The 25,209-nt window shown below is 46.3% G+C and overlaps 7 protein-coding genes across 7 annotated transcripts; 2 read left to right on the top strand and 5 right to left on the bottom strand.

Annotated features, from left to right (window-relative positions):
* Positions 1-422: 422 nt before the first annotated feature.
* Positions 423-5,356, bottom strand: AGABI2DRAFT_222586 (hypothetical protein; the record flags this gene model as incomplete). Its single annotated transcript, XM_006461669.1, has 17 exons — positions 5,227-5,356; positions 4,736-5,178; positions 4,344-4,670; positions 4,158-4,294; positions 3,742-4,105; positions 3,374-3,690; positions 3,253-3,316; positions 2,895-3,200; positions 2,561-2,830; positions 2,376-2,499; positions 1,837-2,316; positions 1,713-1,790; positions 1,577-1,662; positions 1,369-1,527; positions 1,092-1,318; positions 914-1,041; positions 423-861 (listed from the first exon to the last, which is right to left on the bottom strand). Coding segments are annotated over exons 1-17 (4,002 nt in total), but the record flags the coding sequence as incomplete, so codon positions are not given.
* A 1,417-nt stretch (positions 5,357-6,773) lies between these two features.
* On the top strand, positions 6,774-8,822 carry AGABI2DRAFT_193127 (hypothetical protein). The gene is made up of 9 exons (XM_006461668.1): positions 6,774-6,860; positions 6,923-7,161; positions 7,230-7,334; positions 7,396-7,536; positions 7,588-7,657; positions 7,717-7,980; positions 8,038-8,122; positions 8,184-8,247; positions 8,305-8,822. The coding sequence occupies exons 1-9, from the start codon at positions 6,803-6,805 to the stop codon at positions 8,323-8,325; spliced, it is 1,047 nt and encodes a 348-aa protein (XP_006461731.1). The 5' UTR covers positions 6,774-6,802; the 3' UTR covers positions 8,326-8,822.
* A 182-nt stretch (positions 8,823-9,004) lies between these two features.
* On the bottom strand, positions 9,005-10,314 carry AGABI2DRAFT_143530 (hypothetical protein; the record flags this gene model as incomplete). The annotated part of the gene is made up of 5 exons (XM_006461667.1): positions 9,005-9,029; positions 9,094-9,311; positions 9,384-9,648; positions 9,712-10,175; positions 10,237-10,314. 5 exons carry the CDS (start codon positions 10,312-10,314, stop codon positions 9,005-9,007), a joined length of 1,050 nt encoding a protein of 349 aa, XP_006461730.1.
* Positions 10,315-13,742: 3,428 nt separating this feature from the next.
* On the bottom strand, positions 13,743-14,497 carry AGABI2DRAFT_193125 (hypothetical protein). The gene has a single exon (XM_006461666.1). The coding sequence runs from the start codon at positions 14,484-14,486 to the stop codon at positions 13,767-13,769; it is 720 nt and encodes a 239-aa protein (XP_006461729.1). The 5' UTR covers positions 14,487-14,497; the 3' UTR covers positions 13,743-13,766.
* Positions 14,498-16,638: 2,141 nt separating this feature from the next.
* Positions 16,639-17,311, bottom strand: AGABI2DRAFT_222582 (hypothetical protein; the record flags this gene model as incomplete). The annotated part of the gene is made up of 3 exons (XM_006461665.1): positions 16,639-16,755; positions 16,807-16,936; positions 16,989-17,311. Coding segments are annotated over 3 exons (570 nt in total), but the record flags the coding sequence as incomplete, so codon positions are not given.
* Positions 17,312-17,376: 65 nt separating this feature from the next.
* AGABI2DRAFT_118583 (hypothetical protein) lies at positions 17,377-20,182 on the top strand (the record flags this gene model as incomplete). Its single annotated transcript, XM_006461664.1, has 7 exons — positions 17,377-18,077; positions 18,131-18,254; positions 18,306-18,593; positions 18,643-18,702; positions 18,761-19,136; positions 19,194-19,544; positions 19,605-20,182. The coding sequence occupies 7 exons, from the start codon at positions 17,377-17,379 to the stop codon at positions 20,180-20,182; spliced, it is 2,478 nt and encodes an 825-aa protein (XP_006461727.1).
* Positions 20,183-20,305: 123 nt separating this feature from the next.
* On the bottom strand, positions 20,306-24,930 carry AGABI2DRAFT_193124 (argonaute-like protein). The gene is made up of 26 exons (XM_006461663.1): positions 24,656-24,930; positions 24,464-24,586; positions 24,170-24,336; positions 24,013-24,107; positions 23,890-23,953; positions 23,354-23,836; positions 23,146-23,301; positions 22,958-23,095; positions 22,870-22,895; positions 22,681-22,814; positions 22,559-22,623; positions 22,389-22,510; positions 22,322-22,337; positions 22,188-22,267; positions 22,047-22,135; positions 21,829-21,992; positions 21,680-21,770; positions 21,585-21,626; positions 21,514-21,531; positions 21,398-21,467; positions 21,172-21,337; positions 21,102-21,113; positions 21,023-21,036; positions 20,876-20,964; positions 20,668-20,822; positions 20,306-20,597 (listed from the first exon to the last, which is right to left on the bottom strand). Exons 1-26 carry the CDS (start codon positions 24,915-24,917, stop codon positions 20,595-20,597), a joined length of 2,844 nt encoding a protein of 947 aa, XP_006461726.1. The 5' UTR covers positions 24,918-24,930; the 3' UTR covers positions 20,306-20,594.
* Positions 24,931-25,209: the final 279 nt, after the last annotated feature.

Raw genomic sequence — 25,209 nt, 5'->3', positions numbered from 1 at the left:
TACTCAACCAGGTAGACCAGCGTACTATCTGTATTTGTATATGTACGGAACTCCGTCGTCGAGGAAAGACATTGAACAGATGACCTCTGCAGCAGGATAATCTAATCAATCAAGGGTCCTCAGATTCCGATCAATCAGAAGGGAGCAAAGCAGTGACGAACTAAGAAAAAAGATTGTAATTGACTATCCAGATGAAAAATGTGTCTATCATAGCTTAACGTGATTACCATGCACATCAAGTGCTAACAAGGAAAAAAAGGATGATTAGTATGATACATAATAGGACTGGCATAGGAGATTAAAAACAAAAGAACAAAGTATAAGCTCGTCAACCACGAACAGCACCATTCCACGAATTCGAAGAATGTACAGAATGACCAGCCTGAGGGTATGCATTTGTCGGTACGGGCGGAAAGTAAGATCCGTTAGCCATTGGATTAGCGATTGCTGAATTCATTTCATTCTTGGGGGGAGGAGGGGGAGGGGGGTATAGTGGGATGGTAGGAATGAGTTCGAACACACATTGTGGGATGGTTTTTGGCCTGCCGACGCTCATAGGGCCTTGGTCAGGGTTTGTCATCACTGCATGAACCTGAGCTTCTTGCGCCATCTCCTCGCTCACAGTAGTGGGTATAGAGAGGTTCGTGCTCACGCCCCGACCGTCCCATATACAACGGATGTCATTTCCGGGGATAATTTGAGCCAGCCGTCCGGTCTCAACATGTCGCACTTCAATAAACCGGGAGTCGAATAAAAGAATGTAGGGATGATGAAGAGCGACACGTTCCGCAGTTCCTTCCCACTCAATCGTTCCAGCAGAACGACTGGGGTCACCGTGTTTGTCAACGTAAACACCGAACTCTACATCAATGTGAATCAACCATTGCTAGGGAAATGCTTTGACTGTATTTACCGTCATAACACAGGAGAAACTCGTCATCCGCCGAGCGGAACATACCCAGCGGTCGGCAGGATTCACATCTCTTAGCAAGGTGACTCAAGCGAGGGTCCTCTCGTTGAGGAATTGTAACACTATTGAAACTGATTACAGAGTTAGCAAACTTGCAGAGGTTTACTCGGGAATCACTTACTCATTGAGGTCCATAATTTCGAAACCCTTTGCACATAGAATAGCGATCCTTGCTTTGAGGAATATCATATCATAAGATTCGGACGGTAAGAAGAAATCACGATAAACGCGGAACCACTCCGATTTAGTGGATCGGAAGCCAAGTCGAGAACCTAAGCCAACCGGAGCCTTGACACGTTCATTTATCTTGTCACCCACAGGTTCCAATACTCGGAAGATGCTGTCCAACTAGTACGAAATCAGTGTGTGAACATCTCCTGATAAGAATCTACTCCTACGTTTTTCTTCTTCATGTAAACAACCAAAGTCCGGCCATGCAGAGTTCCGACGCTAAAGAAATGCACATCTTTGTTTCCATTGAGCTTCTGAGGAACATTTTGATGAGCCAAGTTGGGTGCAGATGGTACTAGAGCTTCTAGATGGTACGCAAATAATGACTACAATAAATTCAGCAATAAGCACAACGTCAGCATTGAATAAACTTACTTTATCCGCAAGGACCAAGAATATACTAAACTCTTCCAACATAGCACACTGTGTCACCTGCCTGAGATGAAGGACACGGCGCAACGCTAATTGCAAGATTTAATACGAATCTTAGATCGGGGCGCAAATGGCTTACATCTCGGATCATGACGAAATCCAATCCACACTCCTTCAGCACAACCAATAGCTACGAGCCTGCGACCATCAGCGGTATCTAAAAGCAATTTAACACAACATCAAACTGAAAGTCATAGACTCACTGAAAGGCACGGAACAAGTAACCTTGCCCGTAATCGCATTATCCTGGCTCCAGGCTGGTCCAGAAGCAGCGGTCGGCAATAAAGGCATCGAGAAAGTATCCGCACTCAAAGTCTCGACTTCAAACACTTTGTTGCTGTCTTGTACGGCCTTGTGCATCGCCAATGCATGATTAAGCTTTGCCTGCCATTCTGATCGGGACTGAGACGTTTCCGCGTAAAGTATATACGTCCCTCCTGCGCGTCCATTGTGGTGCAAGGTCATAGAAAATACAAACTTGGAATCTGTGGATGTATCTGGTGACGCGCTGAAGGCCGGTGGCTCATTTCGCTCTCCTCCACGAAGACCACGAAGAAGTCCTGCATTCCGCTGCGTTGGAGGGTCTGTAAAATTGACAAGGGTCACGAGATCGAGAGGAATGGGTCGTTTATAAACGTTGTATTTCATAACACCATCCTTCTCCCTCTGTTTTGTCAACACCACTTAGAACAATTGAAAGGAACATAAGCCAATATGACCACAGACACGAGATCAAACTCACGATAATTGTCAAAGAGCAATACAAACAACTCGCTCCATCCATTCCATTCAAGGCCACTATCGGGCTGGCGCAATAACTTGCCAGAATGTACGAGTTGTCGCTTTTCATCTAGAAGGTCCATATCCTTCATAACTCTGGGTTAATAACCTGCTAAAAATATAGTCAAATCAAACACCGAAACTCACAAAGGTTTCGCCGTGTTTGAAGACCAAGTTGGCATTATACCTCCACAACTCAACCTTGGTTTTTGCATCCTGAACACCAGGCTCCGTCTCTTTTCCAAGAGACTTAATGGCGTCGATAACATTCGGAATGTCGGCATGATCTTCATGTCCTTCAGCAGAATTGTGCATAATATCCTTGAGAAGTAGCTCATAACGTAGAAGACGTGGAATCGGTCGATTGATAAAGTTCTTCATGTCCAACCTGTGAGCATCGGGGTGTCGAGTTTGTTGCTTTAAAAAAAGTAATATCATAAGAACAGGGTGTTATGATATCCAATGAAACTATCATCCTTACATCAATGAAAGCCTTAAAAGCGGGATTGTTCGCCATTTCATCATCAATTCTATATGCCCCGATGGGATAATGAGGAATATACTCCAAATAGGCATCACGGAAGTTCAGCGCAGCATCAAACATTGCCGCGGTGATACTTTGCACGCAAGGATGATGCTCTCGCTGAATCTCGTGGAGCTTCTCCATGAGTCGACGATGATGGGAAAAGATATCCCAGTAGTTGTGGAAAACGTCATTAATAAATTGTTCCAAGCGGTTCCCGGGTATGATTGGGGGATTTGCGGAGCGTAAAGGATCAACATACATCTACAATAGCGATCAGTCAAGTGCTTTGAGCTTATTTTTCTTAGGTACATACGAGCCTGATATTTTCTAGATCCTTCACGTAGGCCATTTCTCCTTTTATTAACTCGAAGATTACTCTGAAAGTTTTTATCACGTTTAGCTACCCGACAACCTCATAACCGAAGATCACTCACGCTTGCCGCTTGACCTCTTTTTTGGGTAAACTCTTCATCAATTCTGGTGAGACCACGTCATGCCATTCCCACTTTCCAGGCGCACCCTTACCCATCGCAGTCTGGAAGGTCTTTAACTGTGCAAAACTATGCAGACTTTTGATGGTGGATATGGCTTCTTTGAGAAATTCCGCGTCTGGGTTCTCTTCTTCCGTCTTCTCCAATATAGCTTCCAACAGGACAGGGTATTTTTGTAAGTGGTCCGAGGGTCTATTTAAAAAATGTTTGAGATCCAACCGAATGGGTTCACCTTGCCGCCCCGTCTTCCTTGTACAGTCCTACGTTATACATGAGTTGATTGAAGGCAGCGTTGCTTTATCGAAATGTACCTCAAGGAAGAACTTGAAAGCTCCATTATTCTCTTGCTCTTCCTTCAGCCTCTTCTCCGCAGTCATATGATGGCCGATGTATGTCGGATAGGCTAGCCTGAACTCCACGGCGGCATTTAAGAAGACATCTCCAATTCTTTGAATGATCGGCCCTTGCTCTCGTTGCCGAACATAAAGAACCTCCAACAACCGGCGATTGCATTCACGTAGGTCAAGGATATTCCCAAAGACCTCCTCGATGAAATCCTCTACTTCGGGCAATACCGACGGTTTCGCAGCACGGAGGGGTTTAATAAACATAGTCTCAACCGTGTCAAGGTCTGCAATATATTGCTCTTCTTTTCCAATCAGTTGATGTATGATCCTTTACAAAAGCATTGAAAAGATTTTTATTCGCAGAATAACGGCCCACTTACGATTGTCGACTGATTTCATTTTCTGGCAATGCACTAAGTACTTGTTCGTCAATTCCTTTGGTCCAAGAATCTTTCTCCTCAACAGGTGATTCTAGGACTGCAGAAACGACGCTCAAACCAGATTTCTGTCCATGTTCCTGTACAAAGCCTCAGTGAAGGATCATATAGTGCGAACTCACAACTTACTCGTTTGGGACATGAGTAGGAATAACATGGCGGCCCTTCTAGCCCACTATCCGCGCAACTTGGCGAATAGCAGCGTGTGAGCATCGTCACCACACCCGTCGGCAGCTCTTCCTTTTCAAATATGGCGTCAGATCCACCATCTTGCTCATCATAGAACATGAAAACATCTTCTACTCCGTCCTGAAGGATACGACCGCCCCATTCAACTTCGAAAAAGAAAAGCTGATTTTGAAGGCTGCGTGCGACCTGCAACGCGACGCGCCTGTCGTTCGTCGAAATACCATAAGTGATAGCTAAGTCGCGTTGAATCAAAGCCTGGATAGTAGACTATATATAAGATAGGTCAAATTAACATCAGAAGGTGAATACACAACAACATAACTAATCCTTACCACAATGTCTTTCCCTGTGAAGCCACGGTGATAAGGAATACTCCCTTTGACGTGAGTTCCCCTCGGAATTTTATCCCGTAACTGAACCGCAATATGTGAAAGTAGGAAGTAGTTGATAAACCGGTCACCATCTTCTTCTGCATCGTCCCAGTAGTCCTCCACTGGATCCTGCACGTCATGTGTTCCTGGGTTCTCAAAGTCTGCCAGCGTATGCAGAGCCTCGCTTGGACCTCGAACTTCACCATACGTTTGCTCCTGCATAGGAGAGGGAGGGGCAACAAAACTATCGTCCTCCTCAGGCGTACGCGGAGGTACGTCCACTCTTGAGCCTTTATACGTCGAGGATTCCCCGACGCTTGGGGTAGGATTTCGGCTAGAAGAAGATTGTCCAAGTTGTGGGACATGAGAGGAACTGACACTTCGAACAGACAGCGAATCGCCATCTGGTATAATATGAGTCAACGTCACAGATATAAAGTTTACACGCTCACATGGAGTCAACGAGGACGACCTCCCGAGCGAAGCAACCTCGGGCTGAGGCATCATATATTCCCTGTTTTGAGAACTAGGCGATGTTACAAATGAACGTGAAGGAGAGTGGCCGTAAGAAGGGGCTCGTGGTTGAACTACTGGTTGAGAGTAGCTATAGTGATGGCCATGGTCAACAATTTTCGTGTCATTATCAGCATGATCAACATTGACTTGAGGGGGTTGGAAAGTGCTTTCCGAGTCATGAAATGTTGGTGACATGGTCAAAACCTGTTCTAAAGCCGATTCACCATCTTCAAGGCCGTCGGGAGCCTTCTCAGGCGAGTAGGGACCATGAACGCTTGAGCTGGAGTAAGTCGGAACATGAAAGGCAGACGGGCGTTGGCTGGAGGGTAGTCCTGGTAGAGGCGGCCGATTATATGAAGAAGCTACCACTGAAGCTTGATCTGGGGTAATGGGAAGACGTCGACCAGTTGAAGAAACGGGAGCTCTTTTAGTGGTAGGAGGTACGAACGCAACATACGGGTCGAAGTAAGGCTCCGGGTCCGGCATCGACATTGACGGTGAAGTGGCTGAAAATTCGGTATTTGATGATCCTGGAGTGGGTGGGAGTCTCCTCACTGCTCCAGGACGAGAGAAGTTGGGAGGATCGGAGAGTTGAGATGAATCTGGGGTAATATGAGCTGGAAGTCGGTGGACGATGAATTACAACATACGGCTCAAGACACTAGTTGGTGATGTAGGAGTGTATTTGTCGTAGCTATGATGCGAAATTGGGGCGTTAACATCTCCGTTTCTGTTCTCATTGTTAGATGCATCGCCGTAGTCGCCATAGATGTAGCCAGGGCTTGTATTATCGTTCAAGGAGAGAGACGGGACTTCTGCATCAAACCCGGCAAGCACATCGTTGTAAAGTTTCTGTAGGTCTTCATCGACAGCTGACCGCGAGCCGGTTGCGGAGGGCGATGGAGGCATGGCTTGAACTGGGACCCAGACACAGGTTGGCGAGCGCCAGGCAAGGACTGAGTGTTAGGCGTATCACCGATCCAATGCGAAGAGGTGGTGGGGAAGAAAGAGACCAAAACGAAGGGGCTGGATGATGAGAGAGGGAGAGAGGAGGGGTCGAGGATGATCGTGCCAAGTTATCATTCGCTTGGCCTGTTATGGTCACTCGTCCGCCCAGGCCCCCGCCGCTCGCTGTCTTTGGCCCTTGCATCCGTCTCATTTGAGGACAATATTTCAGAATGTATGTCTCCCTTCGCCGACCCAAAACTCCCCGAAAACAATCTACCTACTTAGCATACCGAGTCCATTAAATTCAGCTTGCGGAGCGGCGATCACAAGGTTGGTCGGAGGATCCGATTTGCCGACGTAGGCCATCTACAGCTATTACCATCAAGAAAAAAATAACATCTCATATATCAACACCGGCCAGCACAACAAATTGTTGATTAACTCCGTCGACTTGATCTGCCGCCAGAAAAGGCATGAGAAATTGAGAAACTAGACAAAAATACAACTTGGCTTAGGATAACGTGACTTCTTTATACTTGCCATCGCACTTGCTCAGACATCGCAATGCCATCCGATAAAGAAACTCTCCTCGGCATGGGCTTTGACCCAGCCCGGGTTGAATGTTCGGGCCCTCTTCTCATGCAGCCGTCCCTACGCCCGCTGACCAAAATCCCATAACCACAGGGGCCATAAAAGCTACCGCAGGAAGAGGCTTGCAGCCTGCAATGGACCACATTCTGGAAAACGAAGGCAATCCTGTACCAGATCTAAGCTCTGTCTCTTCTGCAGCCAGTAGTGCACCACCAGCACAGCCAATGGACGAGGACGACCAAGATGACCTTGAAGCTCTCAGTAGTCTGGGAGTCAAGGGCGCTGCTGCTGCTGCTGCTGCTGCTGCCGCTGTAACAGATGTCGAAGCCAAGGCATGTGCGATCACAAGCCATAATCAGAAATGCCGTGATCGACTAACAACCGCTCATTAACCCTACAGAGCATTAAATGCTCCCAATGCGGCAAGATTTTCAAAAATACCGCTTTGGCAAATTACCACGCAGAGAAGAGCGGCCATGACCAATTCGAAGAGTCCACAGAAGAGGTAAACATCGTATTTTCATCAACGGATTATACGCCACGACCTATTTTGGGCTATATGATAGATCAAACCTTTAACCGAAGAAGAGAAACAACAAAAACTTGAAGAGCTCAAGGAGAGAATGGCTGCCAAGCGCGCTGCCAAGGCCGTAGAGGATGCCAAAGAAGCCAAAGCCAACGAGTTAATCCGGCGGAAAGCTGGCAAGGTTCGCCCTCATAACACCTGTTCCCTCTCCTTTTCTCAAGAATTGGGTCAGGATATAAATCAATTAAGAGAAGAAATACAAGCAAGAGAGGCGCGAAAAGAAGCTGAAGCAATGAAACGAGGTATCCATGATCATAGGACGTGCTTCGCAGCCTCATACTTAACTTCCGACCGTCACTAGAAAAAGCCGAAGAGGCCCGTGCCAAAGCGGCCGTCAAAGCTCAAATCGAAGCAGACAAAAAGGCACGCGCAGAGAAGGCTGCAATGGAAAAAGCATTGCGTGAAGGTCGTGCTCCACCAGGCGCAAGCGCCCCGGTGAATGTGCCGAAACCTGCCGCTGCGGCGTCGGCGAGTACGGCTGGACGAGATTTCAAAGATACTCGACTTCAAATCCGTATGTCCACAGGAGGTTTACCGTTGACAACGACCCTATCCAGCGATGCTTGTAAGTCGCATGTCCCTAAAATAAGTCGTTAGCTTTATATTCAATGATCATCAACAGCTCTCCAAGAAGTCGCAGAGTATATCGCCGGCCAAGATCACAATGTGGATGTGGAAACTGTCACTTTGGCTCAGCACTTCCCCCGGTATGTTACTCAGTCTATTCTATTGACCCTGAAACAGCAACCACCTAATACACACCGACAGGAAAACCTTCACACGTCAAGAATTCTCAAAGTCTCTTCGCGATCTGGGTCTCACTCCTTCCGCCGTAAGTCGATCGAAATTTCTCCTCAACCGCGTTCAAGTTCGCAACCCTATTATATAGGTCCTCATCGCAACTCCATAATCTGGCGTGTAGTTTACCACATAATCAGCTGTGTATAATGAATCTTAGGCAAGGGAAGTTTTGAAGTAAAATTCAGATATATGATTTTCCATCTACGGGTATGATGGTAATGCCATTGCTAGCATGATGCTATTTTCCTCCTGCCCGCACAAGTCGACCTGAGTACCCCACCAAACTCCAACCCCTTACACCAACCCCAAATTATAGGTCTCCACGACGACCCAATAAACTAAATAATCAATCACGTACATTTGAAATCCCATGCGAAAAAGGAAATTTTGCGGCTAGGCATAATCTAGAAGCGTGATTTTTCCATCCACATGTCCAACAGCAATTTTACCCTCCTCTTCCTGCAAGGCAACTCTAGTCCATTCATCCCGTTCAATGACCTTGTAGACGGATGATTCTGGAACCACCTCTCCAGCCTTTCCTTCCCCGGGTATCCTCATACCTGCTAGTCTCTGACCAAAATCACTGTGTCCAAAATAGTCCTCCGTGTGACTATCAAAATAGACTATTGTCCCATAGGAACCAACGGCCATGTCATATGTTGCCATAAGTCGGATAGGTGAACCGATTGACTGAGCGCTGACCAGAGGAAAAACATAAGGGTTATTTGATCTACTTGCTGGTAGGCTTGAATCGAAATCGGTATTTGGACGAAGCATGAAACGATGCATCATATTGACTGGCTGAAAGCAGTACTTCAGTGAATTTGAATATATATAAATCAAAATATAATTTACCCATGGATGGATGCTTCCATACCGTATTACAATTTGTATAGGCGTAGTGGAGTTCTTCGTATTATTCACCAGAGGAGCAAGGACTATCGAGTCCACTTTCCATTGCCATGTATGTCGCGCGATAGGTTCGATCTGAGTATTGTGGTCTATGGAAGCAGGGAGCTGATACAGCTCCACGGTCTTGGTTCTGGCCAAGATAAGCCAACCACGGTCCACCAGAACATCCAAGATTATTTCAGGCTATTACATATCAATAGCATCATCAAATAAGTCAGTGAAACGAATCAGAAGCATAATAGAAGCAAAAAATACCTGTGCATTCCCTTCCGGGTCAATCAACTGGACCCGTATCTGCGGTGATTCGAAGTGGTATAGGAAACTTCGCCCTGCATTGTCTTGTGCCAGCACCAAATCCCCGAGTAGCATCAAAGTCCCAACAGCCCTATCATCTAGATTTGCGACATTGACACAAGCTTGCGCAGGGTGTCTCGTCGAATTGGAATCGCCGACACTAGCCCGTTTCCCACTTGGTTCGCCTCCTGCAGCACCCCCCGTATCAATATCGATCAAACATATTCTGAGAAGGACGCCAGGGCACGTCAAGGCTCCGAGGCAACACGATGGAAAGAATCCAACGCACTCTGGAGTCTTTACAGCAACTACAGCTCGGCCCGTTTCCAATTTATTGAATGCCATACCAGCAAAGTGATGAAGAATACGGCGAGCAATGCAGACAGGGGGGTTAAGTTTTAGATCCCAACACTGGAAGGTAAATGCACGCATGCCATGATTTCGTGTCATAGCCAAAGAGAAGAGCCAATTCTCGCCATTGCGAGAAAGAAATTTTAATGCGATTATACGAGAATCTGGGACAGCAATGAATTCGACATGTCGTGTCGGTTTAGGTGACTGTGCCCCTGAGAGCCAGTTTCTTTTGTACCTCTCGGCTTTAAGCGTGAGTGTCTCTAGTTCCTGGGCATCGAGTGTCTCGAGAGGTCGACCATGAAGACCGGGAATAGAGATATTATGACGAAGGAAATATCGTTGGATATAAGCAAACCAGAGTGAGCGAGTTTTCGTCAGAAGTCGGTATTCTCTGCAGACCTAGTCAATGCTAAGTATCAATGATGGGACTACCGCTGCGATGAAGAAGCGTGTTGCTTACCAGTCTCACTCGGTATATGTCAGGTATCGTAAGATGGGAGAGTATGATAGGGAGAATATCGAGCGGAAGAAAGGCCATCCTTCACCGAGGACAACAAGCCACGAGGAGAGAGAATAATAGCAAAGGGTCGAGGGGATATTGTCTGAGGCCTATTCATTAAATAGGAACATAAGTTATGCCCGTTCCCCAACTACGTCGATCATCTTTGTCACGATGACTTACCCGATCGTGCTAATACTTCCAGGAGAAAGTAAACCCATGATGTTTGGATAGGTAAGAATGCACCTGAGACCACTGCAGGTCACCGTCGAGAGAGAAGATCTAATTCCGCTTGATTTGTTCGCGATATCCTCCATTTTGGAGCCAATTTCACCACGGCGTTTTCCTTGGTACCCACAGTTATCCCATTTCCGAAATGTGTCATCGCATAGCACGAAATCAGCGGATATTTTGTTGAATAACACACCAGATTCTCCAGATCCGGGATAGTTTTTGGACCTGGACGCTTCGACAAAATCGCACCTTCCATTTTTCGTCAGTGGCCCGCCAACATGGAAATCGATTTGTTTTTGTCCCCTGCAAATGAATACCAGTTACATAAATAGTGGGTGATTTTCCGTAAGGATTATCTTATTCCTACTATGTTTCAGAGAGTAAACAGGGCCTCTGCCGGACATGCCGACAGATAATCGGGTGATTGCAGTAACGGGTCCTGAAATGACGGGAAAACGATGTCCTTCGACTTCGTAGCAGACCTGGGGCCTAGGTTCCAATTACTAAGCTTGAGTCGCACATGGCTTTACGAGCTCGGGAAGGGTCGCCTCGTTCACTCCGTTGCCACTGCCTAATGTTGTGGCAACGCTGCCAGACAAGTAAGGGAGGCTAAGCCACCTGATACGTAACTCTACAGTGTGACCTATCTCATCATTGACGAGATGATGAACAGATTCATTCTGTGAACATGCCGAGTGTCTGCGAGCTACTAAGCTTGTTTATGGATAATTTCTGGTTGCTCATCATCTTTTAAGATCTTATCTGTCTCACTGACGTCAGGCAACTTGGGTCATCAACCAGCTATTCTCGTGGAATAGTGTAGCTAACAAACAGCGAGTAGACAATAATTTTAATGGAGAGGCCGCCAGGAACGCTCGAGAGCTCATTAATGCTTATAACATTCGGGAACTGGCGCGAACGAGCATTCTTAATTTTGGTGCCCCTCAAGAAATTGGAAAGTGGGTAGAACCGAGTAGAAGACTGATGCAGGGAACGGGCAACGGAAGACTTTGATGCTTGTTTGATGCCACACCGGGATAGCGATTCGGTCGTACATACCTAAGTTTAATCTTATAGGTATCGCTTCCGTATCATTAATCGCTAGCACTTCCAGCGCCGAGTCAGCGCCGTGGTATTAATTGTACTTTTGTATGGACTATGGTACGTGTGAAAAATGCACAGAAGATCCGGGGGTCATAAAGCACCGGAGGAAAACAAAATTTGACAACATACATGTGCATATACTTCCGATTTATGGCCATCAGCGAAAGCGAACTTGATTAAGTCCCATATGACTCGTCATTGTAGGAATCTGTAAATCAGGAGCCCGATAATGCTCCAATGTGCAGCAAGATGATCAATCGTTCATTTCCGCGCTAAACTTTTACGGTATTGAAGATAAGTACGAGGTATAACTCAATTATAAACTCTGACCAAAACCTATGTAAAAACTTTATGTGCAATAAGTTTTGAAATCTTAATGCTACTGCATCCGGGTTCAAAATTAATCATAGCCCCTGTGGATGAGATAAGTGAAAGTATTCCCAAAGACTGTTCGTGAAATTTCATCATCCTAAATTTTATTAGAAAAGTGTTCCCACCTGGTTCCTACTTCCACCAGGACAAGTTGAATCGGAGCTCGAACCTTGCCAAGGCATCATTCAATACTCTTGTTCATTTAGGGTACCTTCCATAACCTTTAGTGCGGATTTCAACGAAATGAACTATCGGTCGAGTTGAGCAGACTCTAATGCATCTTAATGCATCTGCGATCAAACCGCTATTTGGAGCGATCAATAATTTCGGAGGTATTTCCTTGAAGTGCCTTATGGAGATACTCACTCGAAGACCTCAACGCGTGCGTCTCTATGCGTTCTGGAGGTTCGGTGTGAATGATTGATATGTCCTATTTATGGTGACTGCTCACCTGGCGCGGGCTCGTGGATCTTCCTGAGAGGATCGAAATTCTGTAGAACTCTTCCCCGGAGTCTGCTTCCCGAGACAAACGATTGTCTTATTTGTGAAAATCCTCACCAATCCCATACCATTTGCTGAAGCGAGGAAAACAAAAAGGCCTCGGTTCCGCAGCGTTGTGGCGCAGTAGATCATTTTCATATATAGCTGTCAGTAAAAAACATAACTTCAAACCAAAAACAAACAACAAAAAGCCCGAAGCAGTCGTACCGGGGTTCCAAAAATGAGCGCCGATGAGATATAACAATCTGACCAGAACTTTCTGCTAAGGCTTTTCGAGTGGGTCAGACTTCAAATACCACGATTTTCAAGGATTTACCAGTCGGGGGTTCTTTGGCTGCATGGCCAGTAAGTAAAAACCTACTCACAGCCTCCAAATATATAGACATCTCAACATCCTTCAATAATCAAGGTTTTCAACAACCTAAGATTCCGATCTAAACGTTCGCCCAGATTCGGCTCGGAAAATAAACAGCATCGTATCCGAGTGATTGCTCCATCTAGCGATACATGGATCTCGGGTAAATCCTAGCTGATGAGAGGCGGCATACCTATAACCCATACCCATACATACACATTGTATTGCATGTAGATGGCAATACTTAGGCGTACGAACGCCTTGGGACCCCTGAAGCTTCCGTTGTGGCCGGATCTCTATGGGCCTGTAGCCAAGTGACCAAACTCCTGCACCGTTTTATTCTGAAAAAATTTAGGTTACTTTGTGGCGTTTGATAGATAGAAGTCGAATAATTTGAATGCCGACCAACCATCAAAATAAAGGTCTTTGTTTTTTTTTTGTCCACGGCCAGTCCTCTTGTATGTTTTTCATGACTCATGAGTAACTTACCAAACGCCGGGGCCATCTAGACCGGGAAATCAGCTTATCCAATTTCCAAGAACTTCGTCAAAAATTAACTCGCCATTCTCCGTGTTTCGTGTTTCTTCTTCGAAGACCCGTGTTAACGGGTCTTCAGAACTTTAGGGCTGTGGAGTCTCCATGTGAGTAAAAGAGCGGAAGTCGGAGTTCACCCTTGATTTTCTTTTCGTATTGGAAGTCACTGGCAGTGAGTTTAAACTTGAGTGGCAGGCGCGTGGAACTGCAAGCCCACGTTATCAAGAATGTGAAAGCTCGCCCTCATGGTAGTGAAGGTTGACACCGATTCTCTTCCACCGCAATTAATACAACAATCCAATAACACAAGAAATTTCCTAAAAATTCATTCAAGAAGTCCTTCAATCTGTAAAACCAAAACCAAAACCAAAACCAAAAAAAAAAAAAAATATCACAGTCCATCAATAACCTTCCTAACCTCCTCCGCCCTCTTCCTAAACCTAACCAACTCCCTCTCCCCGTCCCTTTTGAACTTATCAAACTCAACCTCCATCTGATACCTTATCCATTCCTCTACCGTCATATCCAACTCTGCATCCGACAATGAAACGAACGGTGTGAGTGGGAGTTTCGATAGAAAAGGTATGAAGGGAGGTGGCGATGTTTCTCTTTCTTGAGTTTGCTTCGAGTCTTGTTGCGGTTGTTGCGGTGAGAGTTGTGGTGGTTGCGGTTGTCGTCGTTGTGGCGTTGATGGCAATTGTTTTGGAGGGTCCACGCTTGTCATCGTGTTTGCTGTAGTAGCACCAGCTGGAACCGGAGGAGTTTTGACAGGAGACGAACGAATAGGACTAGCAAAAGCCATCCTCGGCGTCCTCACCTCCATTCCATACCCTCCCTCCACTTCAAACTGACTCCTAGGAATCGTAATCGTATCCTCAACATCAATCGGGACCAGCTCCGGCGTCTTAAACCTCAACTGTTCTTGTTCAGAATTCGTCTTCACCACAAGTCTAGGAGCGAAAGATATATGTTCAGGTTCTGACGAATCAGGAATCTCCATCTCGACATCGGACGATGGTGCATGAGGTATGGTCGTAGATTCAACTATCAAGCTTTCTTGGACTTCATCTTCCGACTCTGCTTGTTCCGATTCCGAATCTGGTTTTGACATTGGTGGCGTCGATTTCAATTTCGTCCCAGATTGAGAAGATAGAGTATTGGACGAGGACCGCCGATTACGCTCATTGGAAGTAGTTGTAGAGGTGGGCTTCTGGGGTACATGATTATTTTCCATCACGATGTCTTGTTCTAGTCCCGGCTCCGATGTGGAATGTTTCGACTTTGATTTCGACGAAGACCTCCGGCTACTTTCACTAGATACGGATGTCTTGGGTATATCAATGCTTTCCATCTCAACGTCTTCTTCCTCTACGGGCGGTTTAGTCACCACCTTCGACTTTCCTTGTTTTTTTAACGGTTTGGGCTGTGGTGACGGCGACAGCGTTCGTCCCCTTCCCTCCTCTGCCTCCTCTTCGCTCCACTCCACCACTCTAGGTTTCGATTTTGCCTTGACAGCAGTCGGTTTCCCTTGTTTCTTCGATAATTCTGGCTGCGATGACGATGTTCGTTCTCTTTCACCCTCCTCCTCTTCGTTTGATTCTTTCACATTCAATTTTGACTTTGCCTTGACGGCAGTCGACTTCGCTTGTTTCTTCGATAATTCTGGCTGCGGTGATGGTGTTCGTTCTCTTCCACCCTCCTCCTCCTCTTCGCTCGACTCCACCACTTTGGGTTTCGATTTCGCTTTGGCATTAACTGTCTTTTTCGGAGGTACACTGACCTCCTCAACTGCCTCAACTTCTTCTTCGGATACCGAATCATTCTGCTTAACAGCCTTCGACCCTAATCGCGTCTTGTTCCCTTTTCCCTTCAGACTCTGCTTCTTGGGTATAACAAGTTCTTCCACTTCATTCAGCGATTCCTTCTTTGATCCCTTTGTTTTCCCCCTTAAATCCCTCTTTGGTATAACGAGCTCCTCCACTTCATTCAACGATTCTCTCTTTGTCTCCTTTTCCTCAACCCGTTTCGCATTCCCCTTCACCTTTCCCCTCAAATCTTTCTTCGGTACCACAAGTTCCTCCACTTCATTAACCGATTCCTTCCTCGGTAGTTGTTCTCCCCGTTTCGTAGTAGCTCCTTTCTTCGCCTTCGACTTGTTAGTAGAGACAGTAGACTTGACAGACGTCGTCGCCTTTTCCTCTTCCTCCTCTACTACAGCATCAGTCTCCGACTCTCGATCTCGTTCCGGCGCAGTCTCATATGCATCTGTCGGGGGCGAATTCGTAGATTTGGTCGATCTCGATTTTAATTTTGTCGATGCCTCTTTCTTCAATGATGATTTTTTTGTTGCCTTTCGTTTTTCTTCAATGTCATCCTCTTCAGTCTCCTCCGGAGACGCGACAGTAACAGTAGATTTTGAAGATGAAGAAGATTTCTTCGACACAGATTTCTTAGGTGCTTTTCGTTTATCTTCCTGTTCCTCTTCTTCAGTGTCCATAGAAACCACAGTGGTCGTAGTTTTACGACTGCGCGAGCGTTTGGATGAGCTTTTCTTGGAAGTATTCGTTGATGTCGTGATAGGGACATCATCGGAATCCTCCTCGACGGTGATAGCTGATTTCTTATTCGTTTTCTTCGGCACCTCTTCGTCTTCTCGTTGTCTATATGCATCACTGAAGAAATCACCGCTTTCTTCTTCTCCCTCAGATTCTTCTACGATAGAAGGAGCTTTCTTGACACGAGCAGAAGGTTTTCGTGGAATTGATCTACTGGACGACCTCGAGGGCGGCTTTTCTGTCTTTTTTGATTTCCCTCTTCCTACTATTTCGACTACTTCATCTTCATCTTCATCACTAATAGGAATAACACTTTTCTTTGACGTTCTTGAAGATGTACGTTTGGCAGTGGTAGATGGCTGCTCGTCATCTTCATTGTCACTCATATCTGTGACGACACTTTTCTTGGGTGCCCTTGAAGATTTACGTTTACTGGTAGCTGTAGATGTTTTTGCTGGAGGAGCAAGCGGTTCGATGGTATCTTCAATGATGTCCTGCATAGTTGATCGACCACGACCTCTTGTGGTAGTACTACGCGTGGAAGCAGTGGAAGCCCGGAGGTTTGGTTTGGAAGAGGATGCAGAACGCGATTTTGCGTTCGCAGGCGGGTTGGAAGACCCAGAAAAGAAGGCACATGAGCTATTGCGTTTTTGGTGTTCTTCTCTGTGTATATCATGACTATTGAGTATACTTGGATGTTATGGCAGACACATACAAGGGGTCATCATCGGCATCCCATGCACTGAGAGATACTCCGCAATATAAACATGTTGCGAGATCATCGTCAGCATATTGTGGCGTAAACACGAAACCTGCTTTTGCCATCTATTGAGGGGGATTGTGAGTAGAGGGTAGAATCAACTTGATAGCACGGACCTTCTTGGAATTGGCACCGTGATTCTTGGTTTGGTCATGTACCCAGCCATCGCCAACAGAGTACGTTTGCAGTCGAGCCTTTTCCATAACTTTTGACGCAGGAAGACGATTCTTATTCGAGAATGTGAACCTATTAGGAAGAGTATTATTAGTAGTGGACAACTGATGAACAACTAACGCACCGCCCATTAACAAGATCGGTCTTTAGACCGCATCGCACGATGGCCCAAGGACAGACCTTTGAGCATTTAGTCCAATGGATCTCATAGGGATCGTCATCAGCATCCCAGTCTGCAATTTCCTTATCGCACAGGAAACAAGTGACGCTATCTCGCTCGTCGAAACTGGGGCTGTAATAGAACCCGGCATCTGCGAGAGTGGTGGGGTTTGCGATGAAAGATTCTGGATGGGGCCACTTTATGTTTTTCCACGCGCCTGTCTTTGCGGCATTCTGGAGTCTGACTGGTTTCTCAAAGGACTGGAGACGGTTGTGGAGGCAGTGCATGGGTGGGTGTTGTGGGCAGAGCGCGAGTCGCGTCTGGTCACGCGATCTCGTCACTCCCTCCTCCCATGAAGACCTATGGCAGGTGCAAGCAGGACGCCGACGACGCTCTCCCGGCAGCAAAGCGTCGCCGACTCGCCCCGGATGCCGGCCACTCCCCGCCGCCGCCTCAGAAACTCACAAAGCGCATGCTCGGCCGGTCGAAAACAGAGTCCTCCATCGCCAGCCCGCCGGCCCCCTCCGCCCTGGCTTCGCGCACAGTCTCGATGCCTGCGTTGCCGCCGTCGCCGCCGCATCTGCATCCGCCTCCCGACCAGGAGCGCCGACCAGCGATCTCGGCTGCCCGAGTGAAGCGCACCTATGCCGGCCAGTCCCGGTCATTCCTCATCTCGCTGCCCGTTGCAGACCTCGGCCCAGACGCCGTCCTTGGCATAGACAGAATGGAAGACAACCTGGCCGAGCCAGAGTCCTATTCTTCTCTTCGCCACAGGTGGGCTGTTGTCCAATCAGAGGAGGACATTCCCTCTCCAGTTGCGCCACCACCAATCAAGTCTCGTTCCAAGTCATACCCCAATAATGCTACCCCGTCCAAGAAAGCAAAGGGCAAAACAAAAGCATCGACAGCTTATCTACCACCGAATATGATGAACCCTCTCAAAAGTATCACCGAGTTGCGCAGTAAAGGCGAATCCAGGCGGTTTTTGGACGAAGTGGGATACCTATTCGAAGGCATGGATCCATCCAGCAGTACGGGTTTGAAGCGGTCAAGGTGAACAACTTTCTTGGCACGCTTAGCGTCCGCTCATCCGTTTACTCATATAGTGCCTCTGAGATAACTACCAAGCTCTGCGACGAAGAATTTGCCCGAAAAGCCAAAGCTGCCGATTTTTATCCGAAGACTTGGGACGTCTTCCTAAGAGCAGGAGCAGGCAAAGGCGATGACAAAGTAAATCAATATTCCTACATCATTATCTTCCACTAATACCGTACTTTCCAGGTTCTTGACATCCTCCTCGTCTTCCTCATTGCTCTAATAGCGCGAAATCGCGATGCCTTGATCGAGCTGGTTCATCAAGAAATACCTCCGCAGATTGATACTCTGCCCGTTATCCACTCGGGCAAAGGCAAGGAGAAAGAGCAACCCCGCGACACATTCGTCGGTATTTTATTCTCCATTATCAGCTTTTCGCCAGATACAGACCCGCTAGCGATGAGTTCACCCTCACGTCTGGCTTCCGATCTAGAATTCAAACAAATAGGATTGAGTAAGAAAGATACGATTCTAGTAAGTACTTCCGACTTTTCAATAGCCGTGACTAATTCATTTCTTTTAGTTATCGCATATATATTCTACAATATCCACAAAGTCCGATATTTTCATACCAGACACTCCTGTGCGTTCTCTGTTACTTTCAATGTTTTCTAACTCTCATGCGCTCTTCCCAATGATAGATCACAACTTCCCTCTTATTATCCCATATCCTCAGCTTCCTCCCGCCCTCTTATATTCCCCATAAATACCTTCCTAACTTCCTTCATTCTCTCCGCTCCGTCCTTCACTCCTCGTTTCCCCCAAACAAACCCTTCAAAGGGGTCTACTCTGAAGATGAACCCCAGTTCGAATGCATCAAAAACCATCTACAGCTCTTAGACGCATACCTCTTGAACCAGTGGGCATCTGAGGAGGAAGATAATATCCTCGAATCAATCAAACAGGATAATTTTGAGAAGCTGAGAATCGCTGGAGAGGAATGGTTTGTAGATGGTTTAATTTCCGTTGCTGTATGCGCGGAAGTCAATCTGAGAAAAGAGGATTCTATTGATTCAGGTATGTGCATATATGCATATATCTACCATCACGCCATTGATAAAGATGCTTTTTCAGTATCGGAATGCCTCGAAGGACTCTTACGCGTTCTCGTAAATCTAACACATCACGATGAATATTGGGCTCGTAAAGTCATCAATAACGAGCTTGCAATTCCTTCCATCGTTCGATTACTTGTTATGTCTGGTCTTCAAGGGAAACCTGTTCGTGGTATTGGTGAAGAGGAAGACGCGAAATGGAAACGCGAGGAGGGGGCTGACGATGAAGTTGAGAACATGGACCCTTTTGACAAGCAGGCATCCGCGTCGACGACGAGTCGTACTTTTGATCGATTATGCTTGACTTTGGGGTTACTCATGAATCTCGTACAAAGTGCATCAGAAACCAAAGATGTGCTACGTCAAACCAGTACGTTTTTTTTTTTTCGAAAAAAAATTCAATTTCGTCAATTGACCCCTGTTTTTGAAGAACTCTCTCCGACATGTTCACTCAAATCCGTATCATGTGCAAAGAAAAGAGGAGGAAAAGCAGGATGTACGTGTCCTGATCTCATGAACGCTATACAAATTTTAGTCGAGATGTATAATGCGAATCAATCTATTACTCGCACCACGACTCGTAACGCGACATCGACATCAACATTATCAGCATCATCTAAAATCAAACACGAACCGTCATCGACTCCTCCGTCTGCAATCACACCACCACCACCATCGCCATTACCAACAGGGGCAGGGGCAGACGAGGCTCACGTCATTCAAGATACTCTATCTATCCTGTTCGGTCTCCTCATGGATTCCTCTCCTCTCAACCAAACCATCATCCTCTCCTCCCTTTCAACCACTAATACCAATGTCGGCGCCGTCTCCGACAAATTGAAACTAGCAAGATTGGTAGAGCAAGGCAAAGACTTTGTAGCTTTTTATGATGCTCTGAATAACGCTGCTGGTGCTACTGCCGATGGTTTAGGTGATGTTGATGGAGTTGAAGATCAGAGTGCGAGTAAAGTCGTTGAGATTTTGGAGCGGTTGAGGGATAGTTGTTGAGATTGTTTGTAGGTGGAATTGATACGTCCGTTTGGTTTTTGTTGGTTTTCATGTATCCTCGGAGCAATCCCTGTCCTTTGTTTTTGGTTTTACCCTACTTAATTGACGGAGTTCTACTTATCGAAAAAAACTTGACTTTTTTTTTTCCTTTTTACAAAAAGAAACTATATAATGAGATATAATGCCACTGCGTTACTGAACAATAAAACTTCAGAACACGTATAGCGACAGGTGACATCAATCAAATTCAAACACTGGAGACTGAAGAAAGCTGTGATGAAAGCAATGTGACGAACAACAAAACAAAGCACGACGAGGACATAGAAATACAAAGAGCAAAGAAGAAAAGAGGCAATTCGTGCGACAAGCCACCACCTGGGAGCCCAGGAGGTTATAAGACTCCAGTGCTTTCTCACTACGTGTGTTTTTTGTAAATTTTGATAATCAGCTGTACTTCTTGAAAAGATATAACCAATCACTCTTACCATGAAGTACATATTTCCAGCTTGATTATCATGTAAAGGTCGGTACCTATCCCTCATATCTTGTATTCCCCCACTGGCAGCAACGGAAGAGGCAGTATCGGAATCCGCACGAGGATCGTAGTGATTTTTTGCGCGTTTGCAGACAAGATGAGCATCTATCAATAGAGTCAGAATCATCAATCAGATTAGGATAAATACAAGCGCCTACAATAGACCGGTGCGGGGATGGATACGGAGCGCGTTGCGCGGGCGAAGATGTGACAAAGAGAGAAGGAGAGAAGTTGGAGGGCATCCGCTCTATGAAGGACGTTAATCATCCGTTAACTAATTTTCAACAAGCTAAAGAACCACGTACTGGAAGTTGTTTTCCTGATTCGACATAAAGATGAACATCTTGAGAGACTGTGGTATAAGAACAGGTCAAGTCAACTCACATCATAGATAACCTATATCATCCGGGGTCAGCTCTGACATACAGTCAAGAATTATCCTTTATATACTCACGGAATAATGAGATGGACGACTTGTTCCAATCAAGCCACCATGGCTAAGGAGATAGAAGTCGAAATCGATTGGATGCGTTATCACTTGATCGACAACCATGCCTGCAGGACAGTTGCCACTCTTAGGATCGGCTTGGTTTCTGTCTTGAGGGTTTTGTGGACAAAACCTATACCGCGATCGGCGGGGTTGGCAACGAGACCAGCATCCAAAAAAAGACTACAAATACCTATAATGGTGCCGCTTTCCAACGACGATGAACGTGATTTTCGGCTTGAAACCCGCATCTCTACAAGCGGCTAAGGACTGTCAGTCTCGCCAAGAATTATACTAGTAGTAACACACCTTTTATGGCATCGAGTTCTAAAGCAGTTTCATGGTTCAATTGCTGCATTGTAAAACAATGAATACTTTACCTTTTTCGATTACTATACTAAATTCCCCTTCAGAAACACCATCTAGGAATTATGTTTTAACACAATGAAAGAAGCGAAGACGCGAGAATGGGTACCTCGGAAAAATAGTAGGCGCTTTGGACTGGCGGCCTGTGGGCTCCTCTTTTCCACAGTGACCTGATAACCTTTATATTTGTTGAATATTTGCTTCGTTTAAGTACTATGTCAGTATCGAGAAAAGCAAAAAAAGTTATTGAAATCATACGAGGCACATGGTCCTGAGGTCCACAATATCCTCTTTCCTTCCTTCCTGTGCACGACTAGCAGCAACATATTTGACGGCGTTGGCATCAACGCTTCCAACCACAGACGCGTAGGATGGTATTCCAAACTTGGCGGAATGAGGGGGCGGATGCATAACATCGGCTCCTGATATCGAATGTCAGAAGTGAATCCAAAACCAGACTATGGGAATTTCATTACCAAGGATGATGGTTGGTTCCTTCAGGAAATCCGCTCCTCGATCGGTTGGGTCAAGTATTGAGTTTATCCCTCCGAGTTTGGGATTTATCCTGAGAAATTATTGAGCGTTGGCGATAATTCCTCATAAACAAAGCAACGAACTTAAGTAAAATGTTGTTCCAGAACTGGTCGTTCGCGCGGAGACATTTTGAGGCTTGTATGCATTGCGATGGAATGCCTTTCTGTACTCAGAAATTTGAGTTAAAGGACAAAGGACGGTAAGCGAAGATACAAACCGAAATATCACCGAAGCTGAAATATTCTTCAGCCTCCGAGACTTGGAACGAATAAATGACAACTTACTGCTTGACAGCCAGATATACATCCCCAGCGACATTGGGTAAGATAACAATAAACATTCCCGGGCCTTCCTGGTTTGCATGCGGTGATAGAGCCACGCATTCCCTTCCAGCGTCCAGGAGTTGCTGTGAAGAAGTATTATCTAGCATTCCAGCATATATTCAGGGAGTTACCTGAGCAATGTTCCCCTGACCGTTACACCACTTGATGAGTGGCTGCTCCATCAACACAGCCATTCCTGTGAGTCGTTTGAAGACTTTCATTTCATGAACGAGCAGATAAATAGTGTCCATACCTCGAGCACGTGCACCGCGCACTAAGTCTTTTACTAGGCGATCGGCTGCGGCTGCATTGAACCGTTGTTGGGTTTCGTAGATGACGACAACCCATTTACGGAGTTCGGCCGCACGATAGAATTTCTTGTCGACCCTATTGAATGATTTGATGAGCACGAGACGACACATCCGCACAACATCAGACCCACATGTTCCAACTTCCATTACTAGGTCTCTATAAAACAAGGCGAAAGTTATTAGAGAAAAGAAAACTCAGTAATACAAAAGGAAACTTGCGACGGTCTTCTGGCTACTGTTGGTATGATAGTTTAGGGGTGGTGTCGGCAGCAGTCGGGCGGGGATGGAGAGAGGTTGGGTTGATAATAGCTCGATACCAAAATGTTGGACGATGGGAGAGTTATCAAACGACAGCAACTGAACAATAATTAGTGAGGCGAATCTTGGAAAATCGGAGTAGGCATTACATCTAGACCCTTTCGTATTTCTTGGAACCGATCATCAGGTCTCATTCTCGCGAAATCGACCATCTCCCGGGTCTTATCTTGAAAAAGCTCTTTTTTCATAATTTTGCCATCAGGAACAACGAGTAGTTCCAAAGGGATCATTGCCCCGGTTTCAACCTGAAAGAAGATATTTCCGCATCTATGAGAACAGAATGCAACGAGCACTTACCTTCGCACAGATGACGTCGGGGAACGTCAAAGTCCTATTCTCTTGTATTTGATAATAGGCCGTAATACTGGTTTGCTGTCCATTGAAGTCGAAGGTCAAGTCGCGAGCACCAGCAGCGCTCACGCCCTTGATCGTTCGACTCCTGTTGTTATGAGTAGCTCTTACCGGTAGGTTCAGTAAAAAGTTTGAGAGAGCTCTCAATTTTCTAGGCGTCAACCCATGTCGTGGCATGAGAGCTCTTGGATCCCGCGCATCGAAAAAGCTGAGGCAGACATCTAGCAGCGGCCCAGACTTGTACATCATGGCCGTTGTGACGTCGACATTGACGAGCAGCCTATTTGCTGCAGGACGCACAGACTGAAAGTAACCTCTCCAAAGCTCAACTCCTCCACCTATATCCCTTCTCTGAGAGGGAACAAAAAAAGATTTCGAGTTGGTAGGGTACCGGGAGATAACATCTGTCCGGATGGCTATATTCAAAGCCTCACGCAAGCGTTACCTTAGAATCACACGAGAATACCAATGAAAATACCTACCTGAAGGGTCGTTAGTATAGCGTTGTCGGCTTCTTGTTGGCCGGCCAAAAAATTACGAAGTAACCTTGAAACAACGACAATGTAGACCATCGAGACAAATATATAGAATTACTCAACACTAACTGTGGATTGAGCGTAGCCGCCTTCTGGATAGTAACGTGATAAACCGTTGGCGGTTTGCGAGCATTCGGATTGGGCGGTCGAAGATGGAAGGACCACTTTTATGGCAAGCGTCAGAAAACTGAAAATCATGACATCACGAAATTACGAAACGACTGACGCTTCCCGAATCAGTTGGACCCAAGGGAAGCTCCCGGGCGGCAAACATATTCTTTCTACCGTCGAATCCAGCATTTGGAGTAAAAATTTCTGGTGCTATCTCGGTCTGCAAGTGTGTAATGACCTTAATGTTGAAAGCGACTGATTCGCTCTCCGGTTCGATCACTAAAGAAGTGGAGGATTGATGAATAAGGAAAGACGATACTACCCGAAAACTCGGCTACACTTACCGACTACGTCAAGGATGAAAGGTGGTTTAAACATTGATGGAAAAGTCATCGAGAGGACAACATACCGTCATAGTGTCGGATAAGTTCTTCTGGCACCGTAATTTCATATGCATTAACGAAGACCGTGAGTGGTCGGAGCGACAGTTTTCCGTAGTTGGGCCTTTTGACAATAATTGAACGGACACGACCTTAGTGTGCGCCACGTTGAGTGCATTCCAGGTGGAAAAGAAGTCAACATAGTCAGTTGACATACTCACCAGCAACACTGGTCTGACCATCTTGCACTGCGGGAGCGATCGTGGGAGCGCCTGTGGGACCAGTCGGATGAGGAGGGCCAGTGAAAGCACCCGGAGGTCCTCCTCGGCCACCCCCACCACCATATCCACTTCCACGACCACGGCCACCCCCACGGCCGCCTCTACCTTGATCTCCATGTCCACGACCATATCCACGACCACGACCATCACCACGTCCACGGAGAGGGGCTGTACCTCGGTCTGGAGCTGTACGAGGTGGCATATATTGGCAAAACGGAAGGCTGGTAGCGAGGTGTTGCGGGGTTCTTACTGATTATATACGCAGTGATTAGCGCCGAACCTGGGCCAATGATCTTGCTTCTTCTCGCAGCTTCTCTGGGAGCCGCCAGGATGAGCCATTAATTGTGTCATAACCCAAGGCCTTACCATACTGCGGAATGCCATCTTGCGTCCTCCATGCAGATTCACTGCTAATGTGAGTAAGCTTGCTCTGAATCTCGAAGTTCAGTCGTGTCGGCCTCTGATAGGACAGCTCTACAAAGACTGGCACATGT

This window comes from Agaricus bisporus (assembly GCF_000300575.1).
Source record: "Agaricus bisporus var. bisporus H97 unplaced genomic scaffold AGABI2scaffold_6, whole genome shotgun sequence".
NCBI lineage: Eukaryota > Fungi > Basidiomycota > Agaricomycetes > Agaricales > Agaricaceae > Agaricus > Agaricus bisporus.
The sequence above is the reverse complement of the archived record's forward strand: the minus strand, read 5'-3'. Positions and strand labels throughout refer to the sequence as shown.

Excerpts from the sequence above, each read along its gene's own strand:
- AGABI2DRAFT_193127 (XM_006461668.1), top strand. The coding sequence starts at position 6,803 with ATGCCATCCGATAAAGAAACTCTCCTCGGCATGGGCTTTGACCCAGCC. Across the intron at positions 7,658-7,716 it reads AGCTGAAGCAATGAAACGAG|AAAAAGCCGAAGAGGCCCGT; the intron begins GTATCCATGATC and ends GACCGTCACTAG. Across the intron at positions 8,123-8,183 it reads TTGGCTCAGCACTTCCCCCG|GAAAACCTTCACACGTCAAG; the intron begins GTATGTTACTCA and ends ACACACCGACAG.
- AGABI2DRAFT_193125 (XM_006461666.1), bottom strand. The coding sequence starts at position 14,486 with ATGTCAAAACCAGATTCGGAATCGGAACAAGCAGAGTCGGAAGATGAA.
- AGABI2DRAFT_193124 (XM_006461663.1), bottom strand. The coding sequence starts at position 24,917 with ATGCCACCTCGTACAGCTCCAGACCGAGGTACAGCCCCTCTCCGTGGA. Across the intron at positions 24,108-24,169 it reads GTCCAACTGATTCGGGAAGC|TGGTCCTTCCATCTTCGACC; the intron begins GTCAGTCGTTTC and ends TTGCCATAAAAG. Across the intron at positions 22,815-22,869 it reads AGTAATGGAAGTTGGAACAT|GGTCGACAAGAAATTCTATC; the intron begins GTGGGTCTGATG and ends ATCATTCAATAG.